General features: G+C 48.0%; 1 protein-coding gene across 7 annotated transcripts in view; it reads right to left on the bottom strand.

The window, feature by feature from the left end:
• RPH3AL (rabphilin 3A like (without C2 domains)) overlaps nt 1-17,866 on the bottom strand; it is a 125,627-nt gene that overhangs the window by 77,661 nt on the left and 30,100 nt on the right. For all 7 annotated transcript variants that reach the window (XM_043499354.1, XM_038376249.2, XM_043499355.1 and 4 more), the window contains exons 2-5: nt 14,445-14,557; nt 11,216-11,359; nt 8,872-9,001; nt 2,152-2,238 (exon numbers count right to left, since the gene is read on the bottom strand). In XM_043499354.1, the coding sequence (XP_043355289.1) occupies nt 2,152-2,238; nt 8,872-9,001; nt 11,216-11,359; nt 14,445-14,521 (438 nt within the window). In that variant the 5' untranslated portion in view covers nt 14,522-14,557. The remainder of the gene's footprint in view (nt 1-2,151; nt 2,239-8,871; nt 9,002-11,215; nt 11,360-14,444; nt 14,558-17,866) is intronic.

Genomic DNA, 17,866 nt, shown 5'->3' with positions numbered 1-17,866 from the left:
GTCTCATCATCCCCATTTTACAGACAGGGAAACAGAGTTCTCTCTGAGGCAGAGAACAGTGATGTGATTTGCCCAAGATCACTCAGCAGCAGCATTGGGAATAGAGCCCAGAGCTCCCGAGTCCCCCTCCAGTGCTCTTTGCTGTGTCACTAGCTGTTCCGGCACTTTGCTGTCCAAGGTTGCCCAAGCCATTACTTTCACTGGCGAGCAACATGAAAAGAAACCGAAGAGACAGAATTGGGAGGGGGAAGAGAGGAGGAGATAAGGCTATTTTACTGCTAGTCTAAGAAGAAAGTTCCATCAGTTTTCATTAGACAGAGAAGCACTTCGGTTGGAGCTGTGGTTTCAGCTACAGAGAAAGCTCTGAAGGGTGTCGTCACCTGGCATGCTGGGCACATATAACACTTATTACTGGACATTTTAATGTTCTTTTCTGTCTAGTGATCATGACTTTTATTATTTTTATATAAAGACTTTTTAAAAAGGCAATTAATCCAAGATGGGAAAAGATAATGCACGGGAAAGAGAGAAAGTAAAGGCAGAGACTGATTTCAGTTCAGCTCCAGCATGCAGCTCTCTGTAGAGCACAAAGCATGCCTTGACTTACGTTACAAACCTGGACCTGAGTCTGGGGAACAGAACACGTGGATGACTCACTAGCTTGAGAATTACCTCACTGGAGATCACTAGAGGCGCATCACCCAGCATGGCCGTCCTGTTGTGAACCCAGAATTATACACACAAGGCGTCCATGGACACTGAGCTTGAGCTAAATGTGAGCTTGCCAATTACACCTGCACAGAAACAACTTTTCCATTTAAAATCTACGTACACGGAGTTATGCAGCTGCCAAACGACTGCAAGAAGGGTTTTCTTGGACCAAGTTAGTTCTGCAATTTGCCACACTGGGGCATCTTCACCTATCGGACACATTCCATGTTTCAAAATTTCATCTACACTTTTTGGGGTTAGTTTTTGCAGTTTAAGAGGCCCTATTCTGATCTATGCAACCAAAGCAGCCTCTGGAAGAGCTGTCTGCAGAGACTTTGCACCCCAAATGCCTCATTCAGAGCCAAAGAGATTCTAGAGATGGCTGGGGCAAAGATCCCCCAAGAACTAGATGCAGTTTGATGCTTCTGAAACTGCCAGACAACTAAGGGAATGTCTACACTGCAAAGAGAGGTGTGAATGGATACAGCTGAGCTAGCTTCAATCCAGCTAGCGCAAATAACCATAGCAGCCAAGGGGCAGCAGGGTTGGCTGTACATGCTCACCTGGGACCCTGGGTATGTATTTGAGTGACTATCCTACCCTGCTGCAGCTTCACTGCTATTACTGGAACTACCTAGATCATAGCTTAGCTTGGGTATGTCTACACATTCTGCAATCACACCTCTGACTGCAGTGTAGACACCCTGGAGTGCTAAGCAGGTGACAAGAAGGGACGCATTGGCTGGGCTTTAGAGTTCAAATGGAACTGGGACAGTGTGTGGGTTTCATAAGTGTAGACGCTTAGATACCATAGTGAAAGGCACCTGATAGACAGAGAGTCAGATCTGAAGCCAACGGAAAGCCAATAAAATTCAATGTGCTCTGGGTGAGGTCCATGGTTGGGGGATGCCATACATTAAATAATCGTGGAAGCAGTCTAGGACTCTGCAACACAAAACCCCAAGGTGGAAATTACTCTGCTTTTGCTCTGGAAGAAGTAGGAAAATACCACTGCAGCTATGTGATAGGTTTTCTCTACCACTACATAAGGGCCAGCACTGTGCAAAGTGGTAGTCTTGTTTACACTGGCTACGGAAAACCAATGGAAGGGCAGGGAACAGAACCCACATCGCCTAACTCCCAGTCCGGTGCCCTACCCACCAGACCATGCTAGGTGTCCCCTATGGCCAATGACTCACCAGAAAGGAAGCATTAAGACATTCACCACCACCACTCCTCCCATCTCCCTCAGAAGCTAGACCTCTCGCCTCAGTGTGCCTCTGTCAGGCTAACCTGACAATGAGCTTAGTATCGCAAGTCTACCCCACACTCCCTCCCCCTCTCTCGGAGGCAAAGCACATGAGTTTCTGGCACCAGGCATTTATTTCTTACACAGATTTACGTTGGACAAAGGCACCGTTCTCCTTTGTGGCTCTTTACCTCTCTTTGTTCACTGCAGATTTTGCACAGCCACAAAGGGCGTTTCTGGGTCCCAAGACTTTCAATTCCACATTTGGTGCAGACTTTCTGAAAATAAGGAGAGAGAAAGAGAAGGACACAAAACAAAGTCAATAGCTCCAACACTTCACAATGCCACTTTGAAGGCAAGTTTCCCCCCAGAATTTAGGTTCTGCAAAAACAATTATTTTGAATCTCCTTTCATTTACATCAGCGTAACTAGTGATACCAGGGGAGTTCACTCCTGATCTACACTGGAATCAGTGAGAGGAGAATCTGCCCCACTGCCTCCAGTTGTGTTACTCCTGATTTAAAACATTTAAACAAAACCTAAGACCCTCAGAAAAAAATTTTTTTAAATGATCCCAAAATGAAGTAATCATTTCCCTACAAACTCTAAGACCCAAACATAGCAGCATTGAAACTGACAAGAAACACAAATGAAATGATCTCATCCATTTTCACTGCAATATACAAGTTAAACAGGGAAAAACTGTTAGAGTTTTAAAATTCTTTCAATTTGAGTAAGTCAGGTAAAAGAACCCCACCCTCCCTATGTGATTTTTAACTTGACAGTGTCCCTTTCAGAAAGTGGCTGGGCAGTTATTGATTCTCTGCTGACTTTGAAATGGAGTAGACCATACAAACAGGTGTATTTCCTGGAGACAACACCTGAATAGCATTTTATGGAATCTATTTCTGCACAAGGGAACTTCCATGTCTCCACTGGCATAACAAGTCATTTATAGCTTGAATCATCTAATATTCTCTAACAAAGCTGATGCATCTCAATCTTGGTCTACAGTTTGAATGAGGAATGGGACGGAGTCTTTGAGCCTCTTTGGACATCACAGCAAAAGCCACTCACCCAAGGGCCTAGGAGAGCAAAATCTTGTTTACAGCAATGCAAATTAAAGCTCCCAGTTGGGATTTTACATATTCCTCTGCTCAGCCTCAAGCCCTGGTCTGCGGCTTGGTTTTCCTTCCCACCTGTTGTCCATATACAGCGTAAGCTCTTTGGGACAGGCACTCTGACTACATGTCTGCACAGCACCTGACACAATGGGACCCTGATCTCGGCTGGGGCCTCTAAGCCTCTAAGCACTGTAATAGAGATAATAAACCCACTCTATTAGTTTACACACAAACAACCCCAACTGGTTCTTCCTTCCCGAGTTGGGATTTCAAGGAGTACATGCAGAGCCACAGCTTTCTGCCATAGGTGTGAGCCACTGATGGGGAGAGCAGATAGCCTGGCCGGGGATGGGAATATGGAACCTTTTACCTTGGGGTCTGCCATAAATATAAAGGGAAGGGTAAACACCTTTAAAATCCCTCCTGGCCAGTGGAAAAACCCTTTCACCTGTAAAGGGTTAAGAAGCTAGGATAACCTCGCTGGCACTTGACCAAAATGACCAATGAGGAGACAAGATACTTTCAAAGCTGGAGGGGGGGAGAAACAAAGGTTCTCTCTGTCTGTGTGATGCTTTTGCCGGGAACAGAAAAGGAATGGAGTCTTAGAACTTAGTAAGTAATCTAACTAGATATGTGTTAGATTCTGTTTTGTTTAAATAGCTGATAAAATAGTTGTGCTGAATGGAATGTATATTCCTGGTTTTGTGTCTTTTTATAACTTAAGGTTTTGCCTAGAGGGATTCTCTATGTTTTGAATCTGATTACCCTGTAAGGTATTTACCATCCTGATTTTACAGAGGTGAGTCTTTTACTTTTTTTCTTCAATTAAAATTCTTCTTTTAAGAACCTGATTGCTTTTTCATTGTTCTTAAGATTGAACAGTTTGGGTCTGTGTTCACCTATGCAAATTGGTGAGGATTTTAACAAGCCTTCCCCAGGAAAGGGGGTGTAAGGTTTGGGGAGATTTTGGGGGGGGGAAAAACGTTTCCAAGCGGGCTCTTTCCCGGTTATATATCTGTTAGATGCTTGGTGATGGCAGCAATAAAGTCCAAGGGCAAAAGGTAAAATAGTTGGTACCTTGGGGAAGTTTTAACCTAAACTGGTAAAAATAAGCTTAGGGGGTTTTCATGCAGGTCCTCACATCTGTACCCTAGAGTTCAGAGTGGGGAAGGAACCTTGACCGGGTCTAAATTGGCAATGAGCCAATAACGTAATTTACCCTTATTCCAGCCACAAGTGGAGCTTGAACATGAGCCTCTGCCACTGGAGCTAAAGGGCCCAACTCCACGATTGATACCAGAGTGGTAAAAAATAATCCAAGAGACTGACGAAGAGCCTTGCAGTGCATCACGTGATGGGAACATTGCTGACGGTCCTATCTTACCCTGGGCCCAGGACTCCGATCTCGCTCCCAGCTAGTTTGGGACAGGGCATCTCCAACACTTCAGGTGGACGAAAACAGCATGGCCACGCCCCCCTCTTTTCTGAGCCCCCTTCCGTTCACGATATGGCTCATAATACAGGCTGGAGGCAGCTCTGCCGGCACTGCTCCAGCAGCATCACCCAGCCAGCATGCAAATGCAGCCTCTTGTGGATAGAGTCAGCTGAGGACAAACGGGCCCAAGAGACCAAACTCCACTCCATGGTTCCAGAACAAGGTACCGGAGCCACCCACAATGGAGGGAACAAACAACTGTGCCCTGTACGCTATGCTCTGCATGGCCAGCCAGCCAGCCGACATGGTGGCTGGGGGGGGGGAAATTAATTGGAGGAAGCACTAAACAATTCCACAGAGATACTGTTCTTTATTTCACCCCAATTCTCATCCCTCCCCTCTGCTGTGAAATAACTAGCAACTGGCTGTCCTCACTTGGAATGGGGCTGTCAGGACTCAATGCCTTGCCACACAAACTAACAGGGACAGTAGATTTAAGCAGCAGAGGGTGCAGTCATTACCCGTCGCCCGTTTCACTACACCCCAACCTCCTCCTCTCTCTGAAGACTGACTCAGAAACTCAGCCTTTAATACAGTGGCAAATTTAAAATGCCATATGGCATAATGACAGGTTTCAGAGTAGCAGCCGTGTTAGTCTGTATTCGCAAAAAGAAAAGGAGGACTTGTGGCACCTTAGAGACTAACAAATTTATTAGAGCATAAGCTTTCGTGAGCTACAGCTCACTTCATCGGATGCATTTGGTGGAAAATACAATGGTATTTACAATAAAGCCCACTGTATTTTCCACCAAATGCATCCGATGAAGTGAGCTGTAGCTCACGAAAGCTTATGCTCTAATAAATTTGTTAGTCTCTAAGGTGCCACAAGTCCTCCTTTTCTTCATATGGCATAATGCATTCAAATGCTCCCCCTAGTGGAGATTTTCAGAACTTTTATTCAATTTTAACTCCATATTTTAACACACTGGGGGGTTGGGGTTTTTGTTTTTGTGTTTTGTTTTTCTCAGACTTGCGGGAAAACTGGAATCTTAACCCAAAAACCTCACTGTCAGTTTCTGAAGAAGCCTCAAATAAATAGTTATGTGGATTTGTAGACACTTAAAAATAAACCCTGTCATTCATTAGCTGAAATGCTAGACTCTTTCTTCTTCACTTATTACAGGTTTATATTTATGATATGTTTACGATAGTCATTATTGACACATCCTAGGTACGTGGAATATCAGACTGTGTGTAATTGCTGTTATTGCTGCATGTAGACTCTGTATTTAAATGCTACGCTGATTTCACACTTGTTGTGTTGTATTTATTTCTGAAATAATAAAAACTCTTTAATATTGAAAAGAAAAATTCTAAACCAAGAAAACCCACAGGATTCAAAGGGCTGGAAGCCTTTATATTTTGCAGCGGCAACTCACTTAAGATGTATTCATTGCTCTGTTTCGTATGCATTATGTTGCATTCATTACCAAAATTCCTGTTATTGATCTACATGTGGAGGGTGTTGGGATTCCAATGAGATGGCAGCATTAGCAAGAAAATTATGAACTTCAGAAATCCATAATCTCCTGACAAGTCACTGCTTATTGCACAAAACATAGAACGAGTGACAGATCTCTCCTTAGGGGAGGGAGCATGAAGTTATTTTGCATCTTTCTACCTGCTGAGGCTTAAGAGTCTGCAGTATATTATGCCTGGTCACCCACCCCCACCATGCTGCTGAAAGTGGAGTAAAAGAAACCAATCCATAAGCCCTCAAACAAGTGGCACCGAGTATGCTCAAAGCCTCAGGAGTCCTCACAGCAAGAGGTTCCTATCACCATACAGCTGCTGTGAAATTCACTAGATAAAGTTCTTCCCTGAATTCCAGCTGACCTTTTCTGATTGGTGTCCCATGAATTCCTGACTCAAGGGGAATCGTCTGGGAAAAAAAAAAAAAAAAAAAAAAACTTTGCCCTTGGACAGACCTACCATGCAAGGATCTCAAGGTGCTTTAGGGTTCCCAACACACCCATGTGCCCGGTAGGGAAGGTAAAGTTATTATCCCTGTTTCACAGAGGGGGTAGCTGAGGGACAATTCATGCGACCCTCTGCCCCATCTTCAGCATGTGGGACTCACTGGAAGGTGCACCAGAAAATGCCCCAGTAAATGGATCTTTCCCTGCGGTTCTAACCTAGCTGGTTGTGGATGTGCTGAAAGCAGGATTTCCAGGGGAAGAGGGTGGGGAGCCTGGCATGTCCTGTTATTCTCCTCACTTGAAATGAAGGAAATAAATATCAGTCTCCCATCCACTGGCCCTTATCTCCCTATGAGCAACAGAGAGTTGCAGGATTTGTGCCCAAGCTACCCGAGTGACCTTTGCCCTCTGCTCCATCAAGGGCAGTTGCTCAGACAACCCAGTTTTCCCCATCTCTGTGCCCAGGATCCTTGTGGCCAGGCCTTCTCAGCTCAGGGACCACCTTCACCGTGCAGGTGCCTCCTTCGTTACATCTTCTAGGTGGATTATCTCCTTCCTTCCGCCTGTGTTCTGAGTTGAGAATCTCTTTGAAATAATCTGGGCCTGGTAGTTCACATATTGGTACACACTCACCCCAGCACTGCTGCGACCAGTTGGGAAATCAATCTACGTACACCTTCTGAATTCCAGTTTGATTTTATTAACTCTCTGTATCCTTCCTTATATCTTAGAACTTCACTGAGTTCTTGTTTCATGCTCCTTGTGCTAAGGAGGCAGGGCAGTGGCACCTGGGTTGGGTGAGTGGACTATTGACATTCGGCCTAGATCTAACAGGGCAATACAATGGGTATGTTAAAGAAGATGGCCAAAATAAGAAAAGGAGTTCCGTCCAGCTGGGCTGGTAACTAAGCAACAGCTTGCCTAGCAGGGGACTTTGTCGGGTCAACTTTTGGAGGAGAAGGCATGTGCAGGAGGGGGATCGAATCCCAAAGGATGCTTAGGAATGGTGAGGAAACTGAGGCAGGGAAGGGCATGCGGTACAACTTGGCATAGCCTGCGTGCAGTCTAAAAAAAAGAGTAACTGTTCTGGAAGCCTTTGCAAAGCCTGCGTGTCCTACGCTTCAATTATCACATGTTCCTGGAGAGAGGAACAGTAACCCAGGGTACCCACAAGGCTGGAGCTATGCAGCAGAGTCTGCTTAAGCTATTGGGATGTTTTAGGGGATCTGCACTGGTCCTGGGGCCTCGGGCAGCTGGACTGTGGGGTCCCACTTCCATGAAGGGGTAACAGAGAGTCTGTGCCCAGGGGTGCGCCCGTGGGACCAGAGAGACAGCGCTGGAACCTGCCCAGGCCAAAGGAAGACTGAGAAGACCACTGGATGGGTTGCGTGCTGTGGATTCCATGTGGCCACCTCCCTTGTGGTGGTGGGACTGGGGTCCATGGGGCAGCTCCAGCTGCCACACAGGCCTCACTTTAGCCACTGCTACCTAGAGGGGATATGCCAATATGGGTGGCTCCCTTCAGCCTGCTTGCAAGGCTGAGCTGGGCCCTGAATAGACAGCTGCTCCAAGCCTGACACCTATGCTCATGCTTCCCTGTGCCTGTCACTGAGGCAGAACTATGGAAAAGGGAGATTTCTCCCAGGGCAAGATGGGTTTCAAGTGTATGAAAAAAGAAACATCCCAGCAGAGGATCTCAGATGATGTGGTGGTTGCCTTGGAGATCGTCATCTCCGCAGCTCTCCGGCTTAACCCCTTGGTTGCTGGAGTCCGGACAAGCAGTGGTCTCCCATCCAAGTATTGCATTGCAGCAAAAACCCTGCAAACTGAAGCCCGCCATCTATTTCAACAGCACGGATGTTACTGGGACAGCAACATGCTGTAAGCTTGCAGCACGGTTTAACCATGTACCAGCCAGGGGGATGGCTCAGGGGACTACACATTAGCCCTGAAATAGCTGTAGTACCAAAATGGATGGATTTGAAGTAGAAAAACTGAGCACCTTGCAGTTACAGGGCAGATGTTCGGACGAGACCTCGATAATGAGGCGCATGGAGTTTGCTGTGAGAGTTCCCCATTGAGCATAATTGCTGCCCCCTCCCCCCACTGTTTACCTAATTGATGCCTTCTACCCCAGACGTAGCTGCAGTTCATTGGGTTCTAGACACCGGGCTTGTAAAGCTCTTTTGGGATCTTGAGGGAAATGAGAGATATTAAGGACTGGGCAGGGACCAGATACTTTAGGTTTTTATGACAAAGCACCCCACAGTTAAACGCTATTCAGTCAGCTACCACCCCCACCGCCGCAAGATCAACCCGAGCTGGATTAGCCTCCTGGGTATTTATTGAAAAACAAGATGCAGGGAAGCTCACCTTTTTGCAGTCCTGACAGAAGACTGATGTGGTCCCCAGCAGCCCCAGCAGCTCGCCACAGAGTAAGCACTGAGACAGCCCGTTCCCCATCACGTTCTTCCTCATGTTTTCCAGCCGCTCCACCAGGCGCCTGTAGGGGAGCAGAGATTAGAGGAGATGGCTTTGGAATCAATGCAGTGAGGCAGACTCTGCAGGGAGGAGCATGGGCTAGTGATTAGATCTGGACACCTGGGTTCTGTTCCTGGCCCCCCACTCCTCTTCGTGCGGCTTTGAGCAAATCACTTAATCCTCGTGACTCGGTTTACCCACCTGCAAAATGGGAATAACAACACCCAGCTAACATAATATAATCAAACCGGGGACAGCCATGATATATCCCTGGCTCGTCCTATGAGTGCAGAGCAGCGAAGTTATGTTCACAGTGCATGCAGGGGATGTTTCAGCATTCTAATGAAGGGTGGCTATTGGGGTAGCTTCACGCAGGTTGTACGGCCTTCAGCTTGCAGCACAGAGCAAATGCTTTGTGCCTTTGGGACCCAGATGGGCTTTAAATGCATATGTCAGAAAGCAGGGCTCCTACAGGAAAACAACCCAGCCCAAAATGAAGGGCACAGAGGAAGCTGGGTAATCTGGCAACAGCTCAGGTTCTAGGACATTACCATGGGCTGCCAGCACAGGCGTGCAAGCTATGGAGACACCACCCTATGCCTGGCTCTGAGGTGGGAAGCCCAAACTCTGAGGCCACAGGACCCCAAGCAGGATGGGGAACACCAGCGAGCCTTCGCATTAATAAATAGGCTGCTTTCCATGCAAAAAAAGCAATAGTCTGCATGTGAGGGTTCCACAGCAGTTGGAGTGGGAATAGCTGTCAACTTGACTATAGAACGTGGATAGCGTACAGAGCTAGGGTTACGGCTCTAGCTCACCAGCACTGCTTCTATTTATACATGGAGCAAAACAATAATAATGCAGTTTATCAAAGGCGGAAACCAGCAGCAGCCATGCATGTGGGTGCGCTAAGGGAGAAAAGGCAAGGCCATTTTTCACCCACCTACGTTCTCATTAGGACCAGAGCCTCATAAAGCAAGCCAGGCACCAATGGGAAAACAAGGTCTGTTTGGAAGGGGTGCACACCTTATAGTGAGGAGGTTGGGCCAGAAAGCAGAGCCATAAGGAGCCATCGCTGCTGATTTTGTGACCCAGGGCCTCCACATAACAGAACTTTAAAAAGAGTTAGCAGAAGAACTTCAGTGAGGGCTTTAACAAGCAAGGGGCTGGTGCTTAGAGGGACCTAGGGCTTTCCACCCTTAGCTCACCAGCCAAGTGGGAGCGGTTACCATCTGATGCTTGTGCAGTAGCTTTCACATATGATGGGGCTTACACCACACTCTCACACCACACTCTCACAAAACACCACCGTGGCTGGCACTAAATAGCACCCTCCCCGAGGTCCGGGCACATCAGTTTCCAGGGAAAGGTTCTGGCGCATCGGGGGAATTTTGCACAAGCTGTGCCTAATCCAGGGGTCTTCCTTTCTCCTCACCCTTTAACAACAAGCCCCCAGTGGCTTCCCATTGGGCGACTCGCCTGCTTTGATACAGTCAGGCGCAGGGTTAACACTGTCCCGTCTGCCAGGCCAGTCCTTCAGCTCAGCCAAAAGCCAAAGGAAACATGGCGTGGCGAAGGTACCGACAGACGAGGATGGTGCCAGTGACTTAATGACTCTGGCTAACAAACCCTTCCCAAGGAGAAAAAGAGTACTTGTGGCACCTTAGAGACTAACAAATTTATTAGTCTCTAAGGTGCCACAAGTACTCTTTTTCTTTTTGTGAATACAGACTAACACGGCTGCTACTCTGAAACCTTCCCAAGGAGTCAGCCAGCCAGAACACTCCACGCTCACTGCTCCGAGCAAACAACCCCAGAGAATTCCTGGGCAGCCAGACTGTCACCCTCGAGTTCTGACTGCAGCCCCAACGGCAACTGTGCAGCTCAGTCTGGTTCCTAAGGCCTCGGCCAGAGTCATGCGTGTGGCTAACGTAGCCAGGCCAAGCTCACGCCCCAGCTACATGAGGTGTTGCCCCAGTGGCTGTAGTCCGAGCAAACCCCTGGTCTAGACAATACGCAAGTATGGGAGTGAGAAGAGAGCCCCCGTCCTGGCTTTCGCCCAGCCCAAACCAGAGCTAGACAGACTGGGTGACAGAGCCGCTCACCAAACTGATGCTCTGCCTGCATGGTGATTGGACTACAGCAGGACCAGAGAGCCACCCTCCTAGGATGGATCCTATGCCCTCCTCCAGGGAGAAATAAACAGCAAGTCCTTAGCTGGGAGGCGTGACCGTACCCGATTCGCTGCTGTTCAACAAGGTCCAGCTTCTCTGCCCTGCGGATGACCTCCAGGATGACCTCCAGCTCCTTCGGGTTCAGCACCTGCGTTTTCCTCTGCTTGTCAGTCTGGTTTGTGTGCACCGACCAGCCAGTTTGGAGCCTGCAGGGTGGGCAGTATCACACTGAAGGCTAGAACAGCACAGAAAGCCTCTGCCATGCCCAGGTACTGAGTCTGGGAGCCTAGAAAATCACAGCCATCGACTTGCCTGCAGAGATGCTGGGTCCCAAGAAGGAATCTATCGATATGATTGTTTCACATCCTGCACTTCACCTTCCCCGTAGGGCTGAGAACCGATCTCCTGCCACTAACCTAACTCCTCCTGCCCTTGGATTCCCCTTCTTTTGAGTAGGTCTAGTTTTCATTTTACACCTGGGTGTCATTACCCCAGGTGGGGTGTCAGCAGGAGAAGGAAGCACTGTCTAGTGGTTAAAGCAGGGGTCTGGGCCTGAACTTTCCAAGACCAGTGATTTTAAAAACCTCCATTTTCCACTGCCCCTAAGACTGCCCCTTAGAGCAATGGTTCTCAACCAGGGGTACGCGTAACCTTAGGGGTACACAGAGGTCTCCCAGGGGCACATCAATTCATCTAGATATTTGCTTAGTTTTACAACAGGCTACAGAAAAAGCACTAGCGAAGTCAGTACAAAATAAAATTTCATATAGACAATGATTGTTTATACTGCTCTATATGCAGGTTGATCCTCTCTAGTCTGGCACCCTTGGGACCTGACTGGTGTAAAACCAGAGAATTTGCCGACCCACAGGAGGTGAATGCAGAGCGCCAGCGGGTCTCCACAGGCTTGGGAACAAGGAGTGGGGGATGCTGTAGCAGGGAGTGCCGGATAAGAGAAGTTCAACCTGTACTATGCACTGAAATGTAAGTACAATATTTATATTCCAATTGTTTTATTTTATAACTATAAGGTAAAAATCAGAAAGTCAGCAATTGTTCAGTAATAGTGTGCTGTGACACTTTTGTATTTTTACGTCTGATTTTGTAAGCAAGTGGTTTTTACGTGAGGTGAAACTTGGGGGTACGCAAGACAAATCAGGCTCCTGAAAGGGGTACAGTTGTCTGGAAAGGTTGAGAGCCACTGTCTTAGAGGATCCTGATTTCCAGAAACGCCGAGTACCCCTGCCATACACACACACTGACAGGCCCCTTTAAGGCAACTCATGCTGGGCATCCAACATTATTAGGTACTTTTGGAACCACAGGCCTGGGAGTTCATCCCCAGCTCCGCCACTGACCTGCGGGGTGACCTGGGGGATGTCACTGTTCCTCCTCTCTGTCAAATGATTTAATTCTCCTACCCCTCATAGGCTTACAGCCCTAACTCACTAGCATCTCAGTAAAGGGTTATGAGTCTACTAAATGACCTTAGATATGCTCGAGCAGCACAGAGCACCATGATAACATGCGGCTCAGTGCCAGATAGCCGAGCCTAAGGGGAGCTCCATAGCAGAGACTGCAGGAGGCTCTGTCCTGCCCATACAACGCTTACAGCCACAGTCCTGTCCAGCTGGGCACTGTTACATTTTTAAGCCATTTGAAGCTGACCCACGAGGTTCAGCTGGGAGCAAGACTGGGGGCAACAGAGCGCAGGCTGCTGCCAGAGGAAAGTAGCTGGAACAAATACAATTCAAGCCACTGACTTATCCCAGTCCCCTCCCCACCAGCAATCTGACTTGAGGGAGAAAACAAGATCAAATGACATGTGCCTCCAAACAAAAAAGCAGGCACCAGCTGGGAGAGGGCCATGAATTATAGATGGGGTGCTGCTAGGACTGGTTTTTGCATCCACCAACTTTGCTTATTAAATATAGGGTCGGTGGTGGGAACTCAAAGGAGGGTGGGTGTTGCAAGCTATTGCACAGGAAGGAAACTCCAGACAGCACCCAAGCACAGGGCTTCACCTCAAGAGGCATCCGAGCAGCGCTTCCTGTGGCTGTCCTCAGGGAAGCCAAATGACATAGCTGGCCTCCACAAGGCAGCTGCATTGACACTATAACACCTGGAGCAGGGCAGCACTGTGGGTCCTGGCAGATTTCACAAGCTAAGCAAGGTCATGTCATTACTTGGATGGGAGACTGGCTGGGGCAGGTAGGTACTCCTCTCAGTGGGGCGGCCAAGCCACTAGCTGGTGCCCCCTTTTTGACTCAGTAACAAACCAAGGCCCAGGCCTGGTGCTACAGGCTGTCCTATGGGGGAGATATACAACTCACGGTGGTCATTAAAAGTACCGTGGCACACTTCATCAGAGGAGGGATCAATCCAGCCGTTACATTCTGTCAAAACGCACCTGGCAGTCAGTGGGATACAGTGTTCTCCAAGTTATCTACTGGAGTGCGCATTACCTCTTAAGCAACTGCCACATTTGGCCCACTGCAGTGACTCACTGATCATTGCACAGCTTGTGTATCAGTTTCAGATTTTAGAGCATGTTCAATCCCTTTAGGCACACTGGAATGAGAGCTAGGGCTTGGGCTACCCACAAACCAGAACGAAAGTAACTAACTGGGTTTTGATCCGCCCCGTTACCTACTTGGCTGCAAGTGGGCAGCAGCTGTTCAGAATGGAAGTGTCCTATGTCCACTGAATGGCTCTGGTTTTCATGTGCTAATCCCACACTCAGACTTGCATGGGGAGAACATAAGACGGTTCCAGTTTGTGTGTGGACAAGCCCTGGGCAGGGTGGAAGTCAGTCTGGTGAAGGAAAAACCTTGCAGCCTGGCAAGGGAAGCCAGTTTGGAGGAATGGATTGTAGGGGGTTTCCATTGGTTTCCTCTCGCATGGCCAATAATAAACTGGGTTTTGGCCTATCTATGCAGGTACTTATATGCACCATAGCATCTGAGTGCCGGATAGCCTTTAATGTATGTATCCTTACAACACCCCTCTCGCTTGCCTCAGAATACACAGGAAGCTTGTGGGAGAGCCAGGAATTGAACGCAGGGCTCCCAAGCTCCAGACCACTGCTCTAACCATTGGGAAATCCTTCCTCCCCACTTACAGGCTTTGTTTTTGCAGTTCGGAGGCTCTGAGATCCAGGGGGCCTTGCCTCACAGGCAACTAGCACTGCCTCTTCTGCCCCAGATCCACAGCCTGTAAGATGCTGTAAGAGATCACGCTCTGCAGCCGCTGCTGTTAACAGAGAGAGGGGGAACAGCAGGAAGCACTCACTTGGCTCTCAGCGCCAGCTGCCGGTCATTGGGACACACCCACTGATCACTGCCGTTGCCAAAGATAGTATCAGCCATGGCAGGAAACTGGAGAGAAGGCCCGAGGAATCACACCTGTAAGAAAAGGAAACAGCACCAAACACTAAGTCAGTCATTAACCAACACCTAGAGTGAGCACAGCCCAGGGCTCTGCTCAGAGCCCAGCTCCATTTGCTGCTCTCAGCAGCAGCCGGCAGAACATGGAAGCCGAGCTTCAGCATTCAGATCCAAGGGCAGAGCGTGGCTCGTGGTCTGAACACATCAGGGCACTAACCAAGGGCAGTGCTCATGTACCTTTGCACAGCAAGACTCAAGGTCTCAGGAGAAACTCACTCCTCAGAACAGCACACTGGAGAGCTGGGACCCGAAGCTGGGAATGGGAAGGCCCAGGAGGCTAGTGCTCTGCCCTGCCATACAGGAGACATGCGTTCTGCTTTTGTGCCTGGACTCTTATTGCCCAAGGCCAGCAAAGATTCTGCACGACTGAGTAAGTTGAATTTTGATGGTCCTAAAAGCATGAAGCCAGGAAAACCATCTAGGTCAAACTTTCTTGCCACACTGATCTGTGCTGCAAGAATCGTGGCCTCTTTGTCCTTCCACAAAATGAATGTTGGCTGCCGCTCAAAACACCAGCATGTGATAGCTTTAGACACAACCCCTGTACATGCCAGACCATCTCTGTGTAGCCATTACAGCCTTCCAATGGAATAACCAGCGATGAACTGCGGATCATTCCATAATCAGGGATCACTGTTTAATTCCAGACCAATGCATCCACACAGAGACAATACTAGTTAACTCTAGTCTCTATCTGCTGCTCCAGGGGAGGAAATTATTTGTCTTCAATAGCTGCTATAGGCCTGTAGATGTTCTGGGCAAACAAACAATTGAGGCTTTAAGTTGATCTACATAAGGAAATATACTTAATCAAGATGGCAGGTTGGCTAACAGGTGAACGTGCTGCACTAAACAGCTTTCTCCAGCTGTAATTTACTTGCTTTCACCTACAGCTCTCATCAGAATCCTGTGCTTTGTGGATGTTGAGGATTTTATACACAGGGGCTCGCTTATCATATTGCAAAACCTTGTTGCTTTGACCCAGGGAAGCATACAGACAAACTCTTTCATAAAAAGTGATTTAAGCTTGAACTGGTTTGTGAGCTGTAGCTCACAAAAGCTTATGCTCTAATAAATTTGTTAGTCTCTAAGGTGCCACGGGTACTCCTTTTCTTCTAACACTTCAGGAACACAACGGTAATCAATGAGAGGGGAGGAAATGTGAACAGCTGCTGGCTCTATGTCCCTCCTGGCTTGATCTATATAGTTTTGATTCCAGCTGGGACAAGAAAGAAAAACATTGAAAGACTCTTGGATCAAAGTACATTGTCTACAGTCAATAAAAGCTCCCAAGTCTTTTCACCAAACTTGTCTCTCATCCAAGTGCTCTCAGCCAGACGACATGAGACATTCCCCAAGCAGCAGTTTCAGAGTGAGGGCGCGTAGCTGTTTGGTCTCCTGAATCCCCAGCAAAATGCTGTAAAAGTGCCAGTAGGTTTTTGCAGTTCCTGCTGAAGCTAAAACCGCTTGGCACTTTAGAGTTATTGGGTCCATTTATTTTTTAATTTGCAAAATATGCCTGTTGCCAGTAGCTCAGGGAGTGCATGCTTCATTTAATGCACTGGATTTTATAAACAGTGTTCAAACAAAAAAACCCACTCTCTGACTCCATCTGGATCCTCCCGACTTTGCACTACACCTTCAATGCAATATACTCTGGCTCTATCAGACCAGCAGAGTCAAGTGGCTTCCTCTGAGAATGCATGTGCAAATGTTTGCATCTGGGGACGGTTAGCTTGATCCCAGCTGCTGCAGAGACACAAGGGGGGAGGGAGGTGTTATTTGGACAGTATATAGTGTACATACAGTGGCACTTCCCATCAGGCGAGCTCAAAGCTCTGTGCAAATATTCGTTAGGCTTCACAACTCCCCCCACCTGGTGAAGTAGGTGAATAGCATCACCCCATTTTACTGACACATAAGCTGAGGTAAAGAGAGGGGAACTGATCAATCAGGAGTCCTGTCTCATGGGTCCACGTTCTCACGGGAAATATGGACTATGGGAAGACAGTTTGCAATCATTTGCTGTAAACTTCTAAACATTAAAGGAGTTTTAAAGCAAGATATAAATCTTGGGGGGAGCGCATTCCGGGGTGCGATCCTTGGAAGAAAAACTGCACAGCAGGTGTGGAATCTGTTCACAGACCAAGCATGCTGCAGAGTGCACCAGCATTCTGGAAGGCAGGGTCTTCACTGCTATGTGTATCAACAGTTGAGGTAGAACTGCAAAGCAGTAGTACCTGCGCGGGCTCCTGGTGCTAGCTGCTTGATAGCAGCAAGTTCTGGGTTCAGCATTTATGCTCAGCTTTGGGTGCCAGTGACTGACAGGGAATTCACCTTCGCATCCCAGTAGGGCTGGCAGAAAAGCCACAGACTGCTCTAAGTGGTAAATCAAAGTACACATGACATGTGTGCCTAGCGATGCTCTGTGCACAGCACAGCCGAAGGCACTCCGCACCAGGGAAGCAGGGAGGCTACGTGTGGGAACTTTCACTAGAGTTTGTGGAATGTCCACTGCTTAAGTGGGGAGAGAATATTTCCCTCTGCATTGGAATCAGCCCGCTTCTCACGTCTAACCTAGATAGGTCCTGTATGAGAGGGAAAGATGGACATCTAGGCCTATAGAGAAGCCAGTGTACTCTGCAGGGTCTGTAGCCTGCATTTTCAGAGGTGGGCAAAGAGGGTACATCTACCCTCATCACCTGGGAAGACTCACAATGATGCACGTAAGCAGGGCAGTCACGCTCATTTCCACTGGCCAAAACCTACGGCTTTCAGGTTTATCGTCCCTGGTTCAGCAGCTGGGAGGATGTCGTCTTCTGCTCCTACAGAGCAATGCCACATGAGAGACAGCAGAATGGAGGCAGAAGGACAGGAAGAAGCATGGAGTCACACTTGCTTAACCTACCTAGACAATTCATGGGGTGACTCAGAGCAAGCTCAGAAGGCTGCACGTTACCCTGTAGAATGGCATGGGAAAGAGAGACCCCAAAGGAAATGAGTTGGAGCACTGTCAGGTATTTCATGTCATTACTGCATCGTCACTTGTCTCATAGTTCATCTCACCCAGCCAGGAACATATGCCCTTTCTATAGTCAAAAAATGTCTGAGCAAGAAGCTGTGACCCCCCTCTCCATCTCCATTCCCCCACACACATCTCCAGCGGGATAGTCAGACTTGACTATCCCCAGCTAGATGGTAGCAAGGAAGGACCAGGGATAGGAGAACCAAGCCAGGTTGGCTACAGTAAAAATCCACCCAAATCAC

Source organism: Dermochelys coriacea, chromosome 17, assembly GCF_009764565.3.
Source record: "Dermochelys coriacea isolate rDerCor1 chromosome 17, rDerCor1.pri.v4, whole genome shotgun sequence".
Lineage (NCBI taxonomy): Eukaryota > Metazoa > Chordata > Testudines > Dermochelyidae > Dermochelys > Dermochelys coriacea.
Note: the sequence above shows the minus strand (reverse complement) of the source record. Positions and strands in the feature narration are given on the sequence as shown.